This window comes from Rhagoletis pomonella, unplaced genomic scaffold, assembly GCF_013731165.1.
Source record: "Rhagoletis pomonella isolate Grant_MI unplaced genomic scaffold, Rhpom_1.0 Rhpom_scaffold_00009, whole genome shotgun sequence".
Classification (NCBI taxonomy): Eukaryota; Metazoa; Arthropoda; class Insecta; order Diptera; family Tephritidae; genus Rhagoletis; species Rhagoletis pomonella.
The window spans coordinates 29294000-29309005 of NW_023458563.1; the positions used below are offsets into that span (position 1 = coordinate 29294000).

At 34.6% G+C, this 15006-nt stretch overlaps 1 protein-coding gene across 7 annotated transcripts in view; it reads left to right on the forward strand.

Moving 5' to 3' along the window:
- LOC118745696 (calcium-dependent secretion activator) overlaps positions 1-15006 on the forward strand; it is a 393045-nt gene that overhangs the window by 304364 nt on the left and 73675 nt on the right. For 6 of the 7 annotated variants that reach the window (XM_036479292.1, XM_036479290.1, XM_036479294.1 and 3 more), the window contains one exon: positions 5251-5412. The exons of the other annotated variant lie outside the window; for it this stretch is intronic. In XM_036479292.1, coding sequence (XP_036335185.1) covers positions 5251-5412 — 162 coding nt within the window. The remainder of the gene's footprint in view (positions 1-5250; positions 5413-15006) is intronic. 7 annotated transcript variants of the gene reach the window in all.

Sequence of the window (15006 nt, forward strand, 5' to 3'; positions counted from 1 at the left end):
AGGGAATAACCCAGCTGATGCAAGAGAAATGTCGACATGGGTGAATGTAGATCGGGTGGAAAAATGAGTTGGAGAGCCATTATTGCAAACTATGGGATTGGAACGTTGGTAAAATTGTTCAAATATTTTGCCTCTTTGATTAGTTTGCCGAGAGCCCCAGAGCGTGCAGTGGGCATTGAAATCACCTAAAAGTAGAAGAGGAAAATGTGTACTATTGTGGATTGTGTTTAGATCACTGACTGTAAATTTTGTAGTTGGAGAAATATATACAGACATTAATGAAATTTTGGTTTCAGTGCAAAACGTGACACCCGCCGCGCAAAGGTTTGTTGGCGGGGTGAAAAAGGTGTGTTGTATCGTTTTCTTGATAAATATTCCAGTTCCCCCTTTTGCGAGTGTTGAATTAGTGTTAATTAAAATTTTTTTATAGTTGTTCAAGTTGATTGAGGCGGATTTAAGGTGGATTTCCGGAATAGCGATGATATCTGGATTATTGCGATGAATTAATAGCTGGAGTTCATGTAAATTATTTTGGTAACCATTCATATTCCATTGGAGAATACGTACAACCATAACCTATTTATTACATATGCTGACTCTTATACCGATATATCCAGTATATCGGAAAGAGAAAAAGGGATTAGTTTTCTATCATCGTTTCTTCATCGTCGACGGGGCTTGGCAAAGTATGAGAGTGATTTGGTGCAGGAATGGGGTTCGGGTTGGGGAAGTTAAAGATATTTGTAGTAGGTGGGTTCTTATTTATTTTGTTTATTTGTATTTGTTTGTTTGATTTTTGTAGCAATGAATTTGTTTGTGTTGTTGTTGTGGATAGTTTTTTAATTGCTTCTTGTGTTTTGTATTTCCTTATTAGTTCAATTCGTTTATTTCTTTTTTCTATTGCTTCCTTTAGATTCTCTTTTGGGATATTGACAGTCGTATTATTTTGTTCGTTTATGATTTTAGTTGCCTCAGTATATGTGCATTTCCTAATAATTTTTACTTTAACAATTTCGCGCCTTTTTTTGACACTGGGACGTTCCTTATGAAGAGCGTTATGTTCATGTTGACAATTAACACATTGTATTTTTTCACATGGAGTAGGGTCGTGTAGGCTTCCGCATACTTCGCATTTCTGTTCATTTTTGCAATATTTTTGCGTGTGTCCAAGTTTAAAGCATTTTTTACATTGTATGGGCGAGGGAATGTAAGGGTCGATTTTGAAGTTAAGAAATCCAATTTTTATTTCTTTTGGCAAATCGTAAAGATTGGTCTCGAAGGCCTTCGACGATTTCTTCTGTTGAGAGGTTCTTTAGTGGAGGAGCAAAAATTACACCTTTTATTGTGTTGAGTGTTGGGTGCCACATTGAACTAATTGGACATATGTTCGACAAATTTGTGGCTTTTAAAAAACGATTGGTTTGTGAAGCATTTTTCGTTAAGATTAGTAGATCTCCGTCGCGTGTAAATGGAATGTTAATTGGTTTCTCACTGCTTATACTTTCAATTGCTTTAGACACCAGAAAAATGTTAAAGCTTTGGAGTGGCTTGTTTTCTATTTTACTCTTTATTAGTACATATTTCGGGCAGTAGTTTTTGTTCACTTGAATTGTATTTGTATGCGTAATGGTTGGGAAGTCGTATTTATTGTTCAAGTCATAATTAGTGTTTCTTTTTCTTTTTGCAATGATTGCGATGTCAGGATCAGGGTCTGGGTCAAGCGACGCAAAGTAGTTTCCTCCGGAATTGGAGGCCATTGTTTATAAATACGCGATGTTACTTAGATGTCACTCGCGAATAGATATATAGGTAGTCACGTGGCACTATTTTATGTGACGAAAAGCGAAGATAGTATACACGACTGCTCTCAATGATTGCAAGGTGTCGACTGATGTATATCATATACATATACATATACGTATATATTTTAGTTGAAAGTACGTTTTGCTCGTCGCTCTCTTCATCGCTCCACTACATTCCTGTCCTTATTCAGATACCACAAATGTATGTTTTCTTCGAAAATACTCAAGTACTACCAGTAGAGTACTCTACTGTCAAATACCTTTTACTCGCAGTAGTTGCGGAAGGCAAAGTAAATACTCTACGCCTCTTGCTATTGATCGGTAGGTTACGTACGCTTGCAGAAACTGGTTTATGCTTACTCACACTTGACCCGAACGATGAGAGTAAAGGAGGGAAAGTATTTGCGCGGCTATCGGATGTCTTGTTAGGCCACGATCCAGAAAATAAAGGTCGCGCCATTCGCGGACCGCTAACCCTCTCATCGTCGATTTGCCAGCATCCACCCAATCGCTGACGTCATAAAATACTTTTGTTTACATTCACTGTTGCCAACTTAATGCTTTTCGCACCAAATTTAGTGGGTATTCAAAACGCGAACATTTTTGAGTTTGGTGCTTGGTGCGTTTTTGGTGCTTTTGTTTTTAGTTTGAAGACACCAAATTATAAAATCTTAAAAAAATGGAAGCAAAATTTATAGCAATCATAAGCGTGGTAAGCAACTTCACAAAAATTTAAATAAAATCATGGCACAATCATAAGCGACAACAAAATATGTGGCAGCACCTTCAATCAAGCCAGAAGAAATCGACCGTCGTGCAAGAAACATAGATTTTTATTCTATCATTCTTGTTGTTAGGCCGTTTAAATGGAATTGCGCAGGAGCTTAGTATGTATGTTATGTATGTATGTATGTACATATATACTGCCCGGTTCACTTGAATAGGTACACATATTTTCCTAAAAATCGAAGTTTATATCTTTTTGACCTCATTTTGAAGAATGATTAATTTCGAAGGAACGTGGTGAAAATAAAGAAAATACCTAGATTACTTTGGATTTTATTCCACTTATTATCACTTATTTTGATTCACTTGAATAGGCACAGTGACTTTAACACAAGGAACTAGCTTGAACCAGCAAAAGCATACCATTCATTTTAATTCTACTATATAACACTTTAAGTATTACCCTGCAAAAATCGTTGGACCATGTAGTCTATTTATATTGGAGTACTTACAAAAGTGTTCCTCTGTGATGCTGTAGCGGACCAACGCGTGTCTCTGCGCCAGCTTATTGTTTGTTACCCGATAACTGCTCGTGTTTTAACGAAATGTGATTGAAGTTGAGCATTTGAAACCACATTTGCATGTCTGGCTGTAGCTGAACGTGTAGAGATGCTAGCTGTTAGTTGTGAGCTCCCAGCATGTTCGTGTTCGAATGCCGTCAGAGGCAACATGTAATTTTTAATTTTTGTCTTGGTATTAATTTCGGAAAAGCATCTGAGAAGTGAAGAACAAAAGCGTGTACAAACGAAAAAATATAACAAAAATACCATTGTTAATATGTTGGAGTAGTTTTGTGCTACTCTGATGTAATGCAGGGATGGAGTATATGAATTATATTATTTTTATATGAATTGTGGTTAATTTTGGAGTATTCCTTGGTCCTTAGGGAGTACTCTTTACACGCATGCATGGAGTAGTCGCGGTTTTTGCAGGGTAGATACTACATCCTTAATTCCAATGTATGGGAAAAACCCCTATCCGAAAGACAATTGTAGAGGCGCTTTGAAAAATCAAGGACAGCTCGCTGCTTACCACTTTAGTCGCCGGGAAGAACAAGTGCCAAACATCACATGGGTTGTCTGACACGCAAACATTGCAAAACATCCAATTCCAAATATTTTCGATTAAGCTTTTTACAGCTCCTGTAGTGCGAATCGTTGCGTAATTTTGCCAGAATATTCAAGAACAAGGCGCGAAAATATGCGATAAATGTTAAAAATATGTCCTTTATACATTTTTGCATGAATTATTCGTAATTTTAGAAACTTGAAATATTATCTCAACTGTTCTGGACTAGAAATTGCAGTTCAGACCACCGAACTCTCTTCTTTATCATGGAGGAGAAACAAACAACGTTCGTTCTTTCAGAAATCGTGACAATTATTGCTAAATCCGTTGTAGCCATCAAAATAAAATTTTTCGCCAGAGAAAACAACAATTTTCTAGTTGTCCTTTTAGGCTTGCGACTTGTACAAAATTCCAATCATGATTCTTAACGTTTTATAGTAAAATGTATGCCCTTTTTTGACAAGTTCTGAACACAAGTGTATAGAGTAATCTGTAGTTCCCTTGTGGTGTTATCAACACCAACGTTTTTCTTTGATTTTGGTCCACTATCTCGACAATAAGATACTGACCTCGTAAAGGACTTTTGTTATTTCCGTCTAGCTTTTGTGTTCTGGCTACATTTCATGCTTTTTTCATGCGATGCTGTGAGCCGGCTTCAGCTGTCAGAGACATTTCCATTTCCTTCAGTTTTATTTCCAACATATCGCCTGCAAAGTCATGGATCCGTGAAGCCCTCCATTTATGAATTTTTCGCAGTTTAAAGTGCGCCTGCTCACCCATTCTTGCTCTGCTATTGTTCCAATTATTTTTTAAATTCTTAAAAAGGTTTTAAGTGCAATTTTAATAACTTTGCTATACACATAAGGAGGCTACGCATGCTTTTGCCTATACAAGTGAATCACAATAATAAGCATAATTTTCGTGTACTTTGATAAAAAAGTGGAACAAAATCCAAAGTAATCAAGGTGTTTTCTTCATTTTCACCACTTTTCTTTGAAATTAAGCATTATTCAGAATGAGGTCAAAAATAAACTTCTCTGATGCCCACACGTCCATATATAAGCTTGGATCTTGAGGAAAATATGTGTACCTATTCAAGTGAACCGGACTGTATGTACATACCTATGATAATTACACCAAATTTTATCAAAAGCGGACATATAACGCCTTAGATAGATACACTTGACGTGTTTTGGCCCATATGTATGTATGTGCATATTTACACTTTTTTTTTGCATACAACAGCATATGCCTTCTGATTACTCAGTTCCAATTATGCTGCTCGGCACATTTATGCCCGCCGTTTTTTTCTATTTATGATTATATTTACAAATTATATCTTTGGTGTTTTCAAAAACACAGAAAAAATGAATTCAATAAACTTTCCTTTAAATTTCCATTTTATCACTATTTTCCTAATGTGTTTTCTCTTCTTCTCTCCCTATTTCTCTTTTCTTTTAATATTTAATTATGACTTATTTTGTATATGTATTTGTCCTTTCATACAAAAATTAACAAACGACACCAATATTTCTCCAACTCGTTGAATTGTGTGAAATAATTGACAACAAATACGGCGCGTCGCGTCCACTAGGATTAATGCAGCTTTAAATCCAGCAACACTAAATAACGCGGCTCAGGCTTTAAATACCGCAGCCCTTAATCCGGCGGCACTACTTGGGGGCAAAAAAGATCAGATCAATTTCTATATACCAAAGCTACCAAGGCGTTCAGCTAATGCTAACGAAGATACAAGGTTTTTAATAAATTAATATTAAATACAATTAAAAAATAATAATAATAACATCAACAAAATAACAGTAAACTATTCAAAAAATAATAAAACAGTTACAACAATTAATTTTAATTTTAAAATAGTTCAAGTTTCATATAGAAAACCACATGCATTTACATAATCTCCTAGATATTTTTTCACATACTCTCAAATCGCTATGTTTCATCATTCAAATATTAATATTTAACATGCAGAGCAAGCTAGAGATTTGAACCGCATTTGTTATGACTCATTTCAGTGCTATTATACCTTCCTTTATTTGTAAATTGCTGACATTTATACCTACATGCCTGCATCGTAAATAAGTATCTCCGATTTTTATTTTTTAAACTTTTTTAGAGTTTTCAAAAAGTCATAAGCTGTAAGTGGTTAGTCTACAACCTGGAACTGTTCATCATGAAATCGACGAATATATGGGGCCGTGAGAACAGAAGTCCCCTAATCCCATTTTTTTTAACTTAACTATTTAAACAACTTAGTAATGTAATTGTGTGACAACATTAAGTCACACGCCACAAATGGGAGGATAAGCTCGGCCAAACACTAACATATTGTGTAAGCGCAAATCTATTATTATATTTAATTTTAATTTAAATTAAAGAAATAGGGGACTTTTAATTTAACATTTGCCACATTCCAAACCATTTGAAGGAGTTAAGTACAAAAGAAATAAAATGTGGGTTAGGGCACTTCTACTCTCATGGCCTCAAATATAGGTACACACATATACATGTATTAATTTTAGAAGATCTTTGAATCCCTGTGTAAAGTTCCTAACCCTGACTCAATATACCCCCAACTTTACTATTAAATGCTAACAATAACTTGGTAGCCGAAATCCAAATAATAAGAGGTTCGACTGTGGTTTAATTTACGAGTTTTACATTCCTATTCACGTGCAATGACAACACTCGCCGTTATAGCTATTGTCATTAAGCAATTGCCACGTTTAGGTATGCGGAAGGCAATTTAAAAGCTGTAAAGCTGACAACTGCTATTATTTTTGTGTTGACCTATTGAATACGTGACAACTATAAAACATACATATTAGCGTGGGCCGAAAATCCGCTTTTTTATAATTTTGATTGGTAATAGCAAAAATATGGTTCACTATACTCTAAAAACAATCTGAGTGAAAGATGAACATTTTTAGTCAATGTCTTAGGCTCGCCCAAGTCTATCAAAGTTCAAGTGCAAATTTTTTTTCTTAGCTTACTTCAATTCTCCTCAAAAAAGATCCATATACCAAATTATGAAGGACTAATACTTTCGAAAATAATTGCAATTTAAGTAAAAAAATGTATTAATCAATGTATTTATTGCATTTTATTTTTTGATCGCATTGAACTTTGGTGGGCTTGGGCGAGCCTAAGACATTGACCAAAAATTGTCATCTTTCACACAGATTGTTTTTAGAGCACAATGAACCATATTTTTGCTATTACCAATCAAAATTCTAAAATAGGGGATTTTCGGCCCACGCTAATACATATGTTTATACACTTAGGTATCTTTTTATGCGGATTTGAATTTATTCGGTTTTTCACACCATTTTTTTTGTAGCGATTCTGCTTTTTTCAAAGTTGTTATTACCTTTTTTCAGTGTATAAGACACAATTCCTCTGATTATAAATTTGTCTTTGTAGTTTTACATAATTCATGTACTTATGGTGGTATTTGTATACCCGAGCGCACTTGTGCACAAGGGTATATTAATTTTGTTCACATAACGGTTGCTTGTAACAGCCAAAACGAATCGAGATAGATATAGACAAATGTAAACATAAATGCTCAGAATGAATAGAGAAATCGATTAAGCCATGTCTGTCTGTCCGTCCGTCCGTGTACACGATAACTCGAGCAAAAATTGAGATATCTCAACGAAATTTGGTACGTAGGTTTCTGTTAATCCAAGGTAGGTCGGTATTGAAAATGGGCGAAATTCGACTGTAACCACGCCCACTTCCCATATAACGGTAATTTCCAAAAATACGAAATCTGCGATATTTTAGTAACTACTAAAGTTAATTCACTTAAAATTGATATTTACAATAACTTTAAGACGAAAATTAAGAATATTATAAGATTTTGGAAAATAGGCGTAGCCACGCCCACTTATGGTAACATGTGTATATCTTGGTAACCGCTGCACCAATTTCTTCAAAACTTGGCACAGTTGTTGGCCTTTGTACAGCACACTAACTGGTCGAAAATTTTATAAATCGGACAATAACCACGCCCACATCCCATATAAGGGTAATTTTCGGGAATACCAAAAGTCCGATATTTTAGTAGCTACTGAAGATTATTCACTAAAAATTGATATTTAAAACAATTTTTAGACGAGAAATAAGAATATTATAAATTTTTGGAAAATGGGCGTAGCCACGCCCACTTATGGTTACATGTGTATATCTTGGTAACCGCTGCACCAATTTCTTCCAAACTTGGCACAGTTGTTGGCCTTGGTACAGCATACCAAAGGGCCGAAAATATAAAAAATCGGACAATAACCACGCCCACATCCCATATAACGGTAATTTAGAGAAATACAAAATCTTCGATTAATCAGTAAATATTAAAGCTAATTTATTCAAGATTGATGCTTGCAACAATTCCCTACCAAGAAATACGTTTATAATAAAATTTTGGAAAATGGGCGTGGCACCGCCCACTTACGATCACATATATGTATCTCGCTAACCGTTCTAGCAATTTGTACCAAACTCGGTATGGCTATTGTGCTTACCACATAAAAGCGTTGAAAATTATTGAAATCGGACTAAAATTACGGCCGCTTTTCATATAACGGTAAATTTCAGAAATGCTTGAAACTGCAATATTTCGAAATTTAAGGACGCTTATTTACTCAAAATTGATACACCCCGGTTTACCATCTAGCTGTAGCTTTCGGAAAGGTGAAAAAACATACTATATTTAATACTTGCGCGGGGTATTTAATGTTCGGCTCCACCCGAACTTAGACTTTCTTACTTGTTTTTTTTTTGTTTTTAGTTAAAATACATATAAAATTTTATTTATTTAATTAATGTTCAGTTATACATGGAATAATAAGTATTGAAGTGAAGAAATAAATTGTTTTGTTTAATATTTGGATTGTTTTATGCGGTTTTTATAATTTTTTACATGGAGTATCTGAATTTATGCGGCTTTTGAAAATGCAGAAACGCATCCCCTGTTTTTGTATGAAAGTAAAGAACTTTTTTAAACGGATTTTTTTCTATGTGGCTTTCTGAGGAACGCATATACCGCAGCAGACCTAAGTGTGTTTTGAATTTTATTCATTCTGCTAATACAAGTGATAAACTTTTGCTAAATAAAAACTGCTAAGCCATTTAATTTACCTCAATGGGTGTGTTGAAATGTGTACATGAGTGTATTTAAAAAAACTAAAAAGGTATTTTCACTTTGCGGTAGTTCGCGTAAAGCAGTGTTTGCATTGTTCAACTTAGCGTTCAACTCAGCGCAGGGTTGCACGAAAAAAAGTTGAACGGCGAAATGTTGGCTGGCGACCAACTTCGTTGAAAGCGTTTAGTTGAAAGGCCATTCAACCAAAACTTGAATGCAAAGTTGAACAATGAACCTTTTTGTGGCGAATATTTTGATATTTTTTCATATTTTGATATTTTTAGCCATTCAACTTTTCTTAGTGCAACCCTGCGCTGAGTTGAACGCAAAGTTTAACAATGCAAACACACTTTAAGACTACGGATAGCATTTAAATTATCTGTAAACTGCTCCCGAAATGTTTGCAATTTATTTGGAGTTCTTGGGCAGCTTTTGCCAGTTTGTAGTTCGGGGTGATCCTCGCAAAACTGCATCGTGACACGATAACCACCATCATTTTGACGTTTTTCTAGCTCAATGACGATTTGACGATTTTTCGCCCGTAATGACGATTTTTATTTTACTTTTTCCACTAAATTACATATCGTTACCTTAATATAGAAAGGCCCTAACTCATATAGTCGCTGATATGCAAAAAAGCCTTAACCGACTAAATTTTTTTATAGCTCACAATGATATAGGGACTTAAAATTCAATTAAATGCATTGTAATCAATCAAAAGGGGAATTTTAGATTTGTACTTATTACGCCTTTTTGTATTGCAGCAACGATGTGAGATATGGCATTTCTATTGTAAGTTAACGATATGTATGTATGTAAAAAATTTGTTACATGAAAACGTAATTCGAGATAGTACAACCGTGGATTTATCTAGTTTTGTTCTACAACCGTGCTTTTAGTTATATTAAATTTGTTCTAGAATTGTAACCAAATAGTTAATTTGCACTGCTGACACTGATTTGAAAGAAAGTTGGTAAATGCTTATGTTACACTTAGGGCCTTCACATCCATTTTGGTAGTTTTTGTAAATTGCTGGTTGACACTCGGTAATTGTATCAACTCTGAACGTCCTTTTCAGTTTTCTTTTGTTAGTCTGGTAAACTATGTTTATCAACAGCGGCTTCGTAGCTTCTTTCCTAAAAAAACAAATAAATTGTAACAAAAAATTTAAGGAATTTTACTTACTCATATGCGTTATGCCTTTCAGCAGCGGGTGGAATTAAAATTGAATAAATATCGAACAGCTGATTGCAGTTTGCCAACTACCAGTAAAATTATCAAGCTTCCTTCACGATAATTCGGTAGGCGGTACACCGATATCAAAATAATTATACACAAACAAAATACACAAACGAGTGCCAAGCTCGGTGTGAAGGCCCTACTTTAAAACTGGATAAAATGTTCAAAACTTTAAAACGAGTAGAGTTCAACTATTTAAAAGCAGTTGTGTTTTAAATTGTAATTTTAAATTATCGTTAACAATTGCAAATCCACTTTTATTAATCCATATGCAATGTGGGTTCCATTTAGATTTGGAATGTGTGGTCATATTTATATGGCCGTATCCATAAAACCTAAGCAAATGCTTTTTCTTAAAATTTCAGACCTTTTACTCAATTTGTTCAAATAAATTTAAGTTAAAAGTATGCAATTTTAAGAAAACGCAATTGCTTAGTTTTTAAACATACGACTCACTGTATATAATTCCTTTATATTTTTTATTTTGTTAAAAAAAAATACAATAAACTAAAATTGGACGATTTTTTGGCCAAAATGACGATTTTTTTACGAATGAGAACGAAAACAAACAATAGCAAGCGTATCGGTATCGTTTATTTTCGCTCATAGAAGGTAACGAAACACAACTGATTCAAATCACTCGGAAACATTTCGCGAGCGGTAACTTTACTCTGCTAGCGTACGCGATAGCTAACGCAAACAAAACAATTGAATGCAGAGAAATAGGGAAACAAACATAAGGTGCGTTCGACAAGTCAAAAATGTGTAATAGTTTTTGCAAATTTTTACTGGATGGCGTTCGATAACGACAAAAAATTATCCAACACACAAAAATTGAGAGAGCAAGCGTTCATTTTGATGCAAGAGAAGCGTTCATTTTGTACTGGCAAAATTTTAGTTAGCAAAAATTATCCAACACGAAAACATATGATCACAAAACATAATGTAAACAAATCAAATTTCATTTTTCGAGTTTTGGTATTTATATGCGCTAACTAGTTTTTACTTCTAGAAATGTTCCTGGCGAACATTGAACGTTCAGTTTCCTTTTTTCTTCCATGGAGGTAACATGAATTTCAGTTTGTTTACAAATAAAACATAAACAAAGTCAGCTGGTGTGTCTTCTTCTTCCGGTTTTTGCAAGTGATGGCTAATTTCCTGTTCGTTTACTTTTTTGCTTTTTCTTCTCTTTGGGAGAGAATTTTCGCTTACTCTCTTCATTTTGATTGTTGGCTGGTGTTGGCTAATTTTTTTTATCGAACGCAACTATACTGTGCATATCAAAGGACGGTTCATTTTGCAAATACGTAAATAACTACACACAAAATGCTCAAAAATCTACTGAAGCTGTTGAACCATTATGCTAACTACATAGGCAACATTAATTTGCTGAGCACTAAAGAAATGATTCCTTTTGTTTTGTGTATCGTGTTTTGATTCGGTTTTGCTCGGGATGAGTACCTTTACCACAATCGAAACCATGCAAGTGAGCAAAAGAACAAACGATTCGTTGGGTTTGTGCTCGGCTGCCGTTGAAACGTATCGTGTATTGTTAGCGCTCGGGAACATTATAAGAAAAGGAACACAAACTTTTCGTACTTGTAGTGGCAATGGGTAGTGGTGATACGTTCGGTTTGTTTTCGTACTCTGCGAATAGGTCTCGATAAGAGCGAATTTTATTCGCTCACAATTTTTCCGAGTTCATTGGTGAAGTGGCTTTCGTAAACCTCAAACGAATGTAACAGATGTAGGCATTTCACTGTCAAAGCAATATCGCGCGAATAAAACGCAGGTCAATCACATACAGGGAGCTCCGTCGCACGGTGTACGATTTGACTGAAATAGTTAGTACATCGTCAAAACAATTAACACATCTACAAAAATTGGAAAACCCAATAGTTGCTAACACATATCAAGACACTTTTAGAAGCGAGTAGGGATGTTAGTGGCAAAAATACATTGATGTTTTTCCTCGATATTTGTCGATGCATCGAAGTGCGTGCATCGATGCATCGGTACGCACAGAGTTTTCAGGCACTATGGAAATAAAACATTTATAACATTTTTGGGTTTGCAGTTTTACAGCTCATAAAATTTTAGTATAACAAAGCAAAGCAAGTCAGCTATAAAACTGCATCTTGCTTTCTTTGAATTTCAGACAAAGCGTTGTGTGGCCGTTCGATGTACTAGAGTTTACAGAAAACATCGATGCATCGACTATTTATACATCGACTGGAAAATTTTCGTTGCATCGATGTTTTTTCGACATTCCTAGAAGCGAGAAAAGCGTAATAACAACGGGTCGAATTTGCCCCTTTAGAGACAGATAGTAGACGCTCCTACAGTTCGCTCGCGAGCATTATCGAAAGACACAAGATCACGTAAGAACAAGAGAGTGAAAAAAGTCAATTTTTTTAGCGGGTTCTACGCCATCTTGTTTCACTGGAAAACGAGCAAAAAGTAAACAAAGCAAAGAAAACAACGAAAACCAAAATTGATGCCATAAAATGCTTGAAAATGTGTTGTCATGTTGAATTAACTCTTCTTTACTTAAATAAAAGTGTAAAATAGTGGTTACATCACAAGCAAACGCTCAGCTGACGAACCCGCTTTCGCAAACTTTTTTCTCAAAACCAGTTACAAATACAACGTCGAGTTCTTACGTGCTCTTGTATTTTTGGTTCACGGTTCCAAGCGGTATTTAATGAAGGATTCTGCAAGCCCAGGTATTAATTAATGTATAATTTGGCTTTTGTTTTCTAAAACGTCTCTACTAGCGTAGTTGTAATGTTTTTAAAATTCCACATTAAAAAAAAGTAAAGTTAACTTTCCATAACAATAAAGTGTATAGTCAAGTCCAGTAAAGGTGTAAAAGATTTTAAACTAATCTTACACTAATTATGTTTGATATGCAAGCAATAATATTTTTGGATTTTTTGAGATTTTTAACTAATTACGTTAGGGTTAGACTGGTTCACGCGCTAAAAAAATACCGAGTTCTGACGAATTCAGACCTTATGAACTACATATTTATTAATGACATCGGATCTATACATATCGCTACTTGGAAGGCTGCCGCGGAAAAGTTTGCACGAAATACTTTAGAGATAGAGAAGGGTTATTATAAAACGAATAAATGAGTAATTTCAATATTTTTTTAAATAAAAGATTCACTTACTGCTAAAAGTTTTAATTTTTGTCCTCATAGATCACTCAAATTGTACACTGTCGCGACGCCTCTATTTGTCTTCTAGACAAAAACGACATTCCGTTTTCATTAGTTGCGTTTTTTTACTCATTTCCAGTAAAATCCAGTAAAAGTTTTTACGAATTTTCATGTTTTGGCGTTTTCGTACGCAAAAACTTGCAAAGTAGGGGAAATTGAGAGAGCGAAAAATGACAGCTGAAGTTGCAAGTTTTTACTGGATTTTACTGGATAAATTTTTACTTGTAAGAATTTGCCAGTACGAAAAACAGCTGATCGCATGTTGCTGTATGAAATTTAAACTAATAAGGAAACTGTTTGTGGATTTTTATTGTGGAAATTTTCAAAACAAACATATTTAAATATAAAATATATCTTTTTATTGGGAATATGCTGCGAATAAACAACCAATTTATCAGCTGTTCATGAAACTTGCAAATTATTACTGGAAAAGCGTTCACGTACTTTTTTGCAAATTTTTTCTATGAGAGCGAATTCTTAGAAATAAAGTTACTGGAGAGTTACTGGCAAGTTACTGGATAATTTGTAAAAAAACACAACTATTATAAGGCCAATCCGCAGGTTGTAAGAGCGCAACCTGATTTTTAATTTGTTTAAAAGATACACATATACATACATATATCGTCACTAGAATATTTGACGGCGAAGAAGGACGCGTTAGCTTACTTTCGCGGTCAACTATGTTTGCGGGTGTAAGAGTATGTAAATTCCACAAAGAGTTTTTGGGGAATGATGCTGAAATGACAGTCCTTGGCCAGGTATAAATCTAAGTTTACGCGTCGGATATGTTCTTTCTAGGGTTTGAATTGCTGACTGCAATAAGCATAAGCAACACTTTTTTTTCTTTTTAAAGCAAGCAGCTCTTGACCATTTTCAATGCAACTGCTTAGCTACGACTAAGGGCCAATTTCACAGTGCGTAGTTAACTCAGAATGGGCAGTTAACTACAGATTTTCAATATGTATGTTTGTATGTACATAGCGACTCTGATATAATGCGCAGCTAAATTTTCAAATTTTGCTTAAACAGTTGCTTTTGAATGATCGTATGAAATTTTATTCAAACTGAACATTAGAAAATACATTTACATGTTTGCTGTAGCAAAATATCAATTATATAAATAGGCAATCATGTTTCATTTACACCCTTTTTGCGGTTAAACTATACCTCTAAGGTATAAACAATTATATATCATTAGAAAGGTATTTTGATGCTGATGTGCAGGCAATTTTTCTAATTTTAAATTAGTTTAACATAAAGCGAAAAAATCAATTCAAAAGTGACTCCAATACTAATGCAGTACATGTACATGGTTGGGGCGGGAATGCCTCCTAAATGTATGCTAAGCAGCAGTTTAGGAATAAGCTGTATGCATGTATGTACATGAATAGATTAGACTCAAACAAGGAAGGAGGTAAAGTTGAATATGGAGAAGAAGAAAGGGATAAATACAGAAATTAAAATAAAAGTAAAGATACCTAAATATAAAGACAAAGAGGAAGGAAAATTTAAATACCTAACCTAATAACAATGGTGAGGGTGAGTATGTAAATGAAGAAAAGGCTGGACATATTTAGATCAGGATAAAGGTGAAGAAGAAGATGAAGACCAAGACGAGGAAGAAGATGAAGACCAAGACGGGGAAGAAGATGAAGATGAAGATGAGATGAAGATGAGATGAAGATGAAGATGAAGATGAAGATGAAGATGAAGATGAAGAT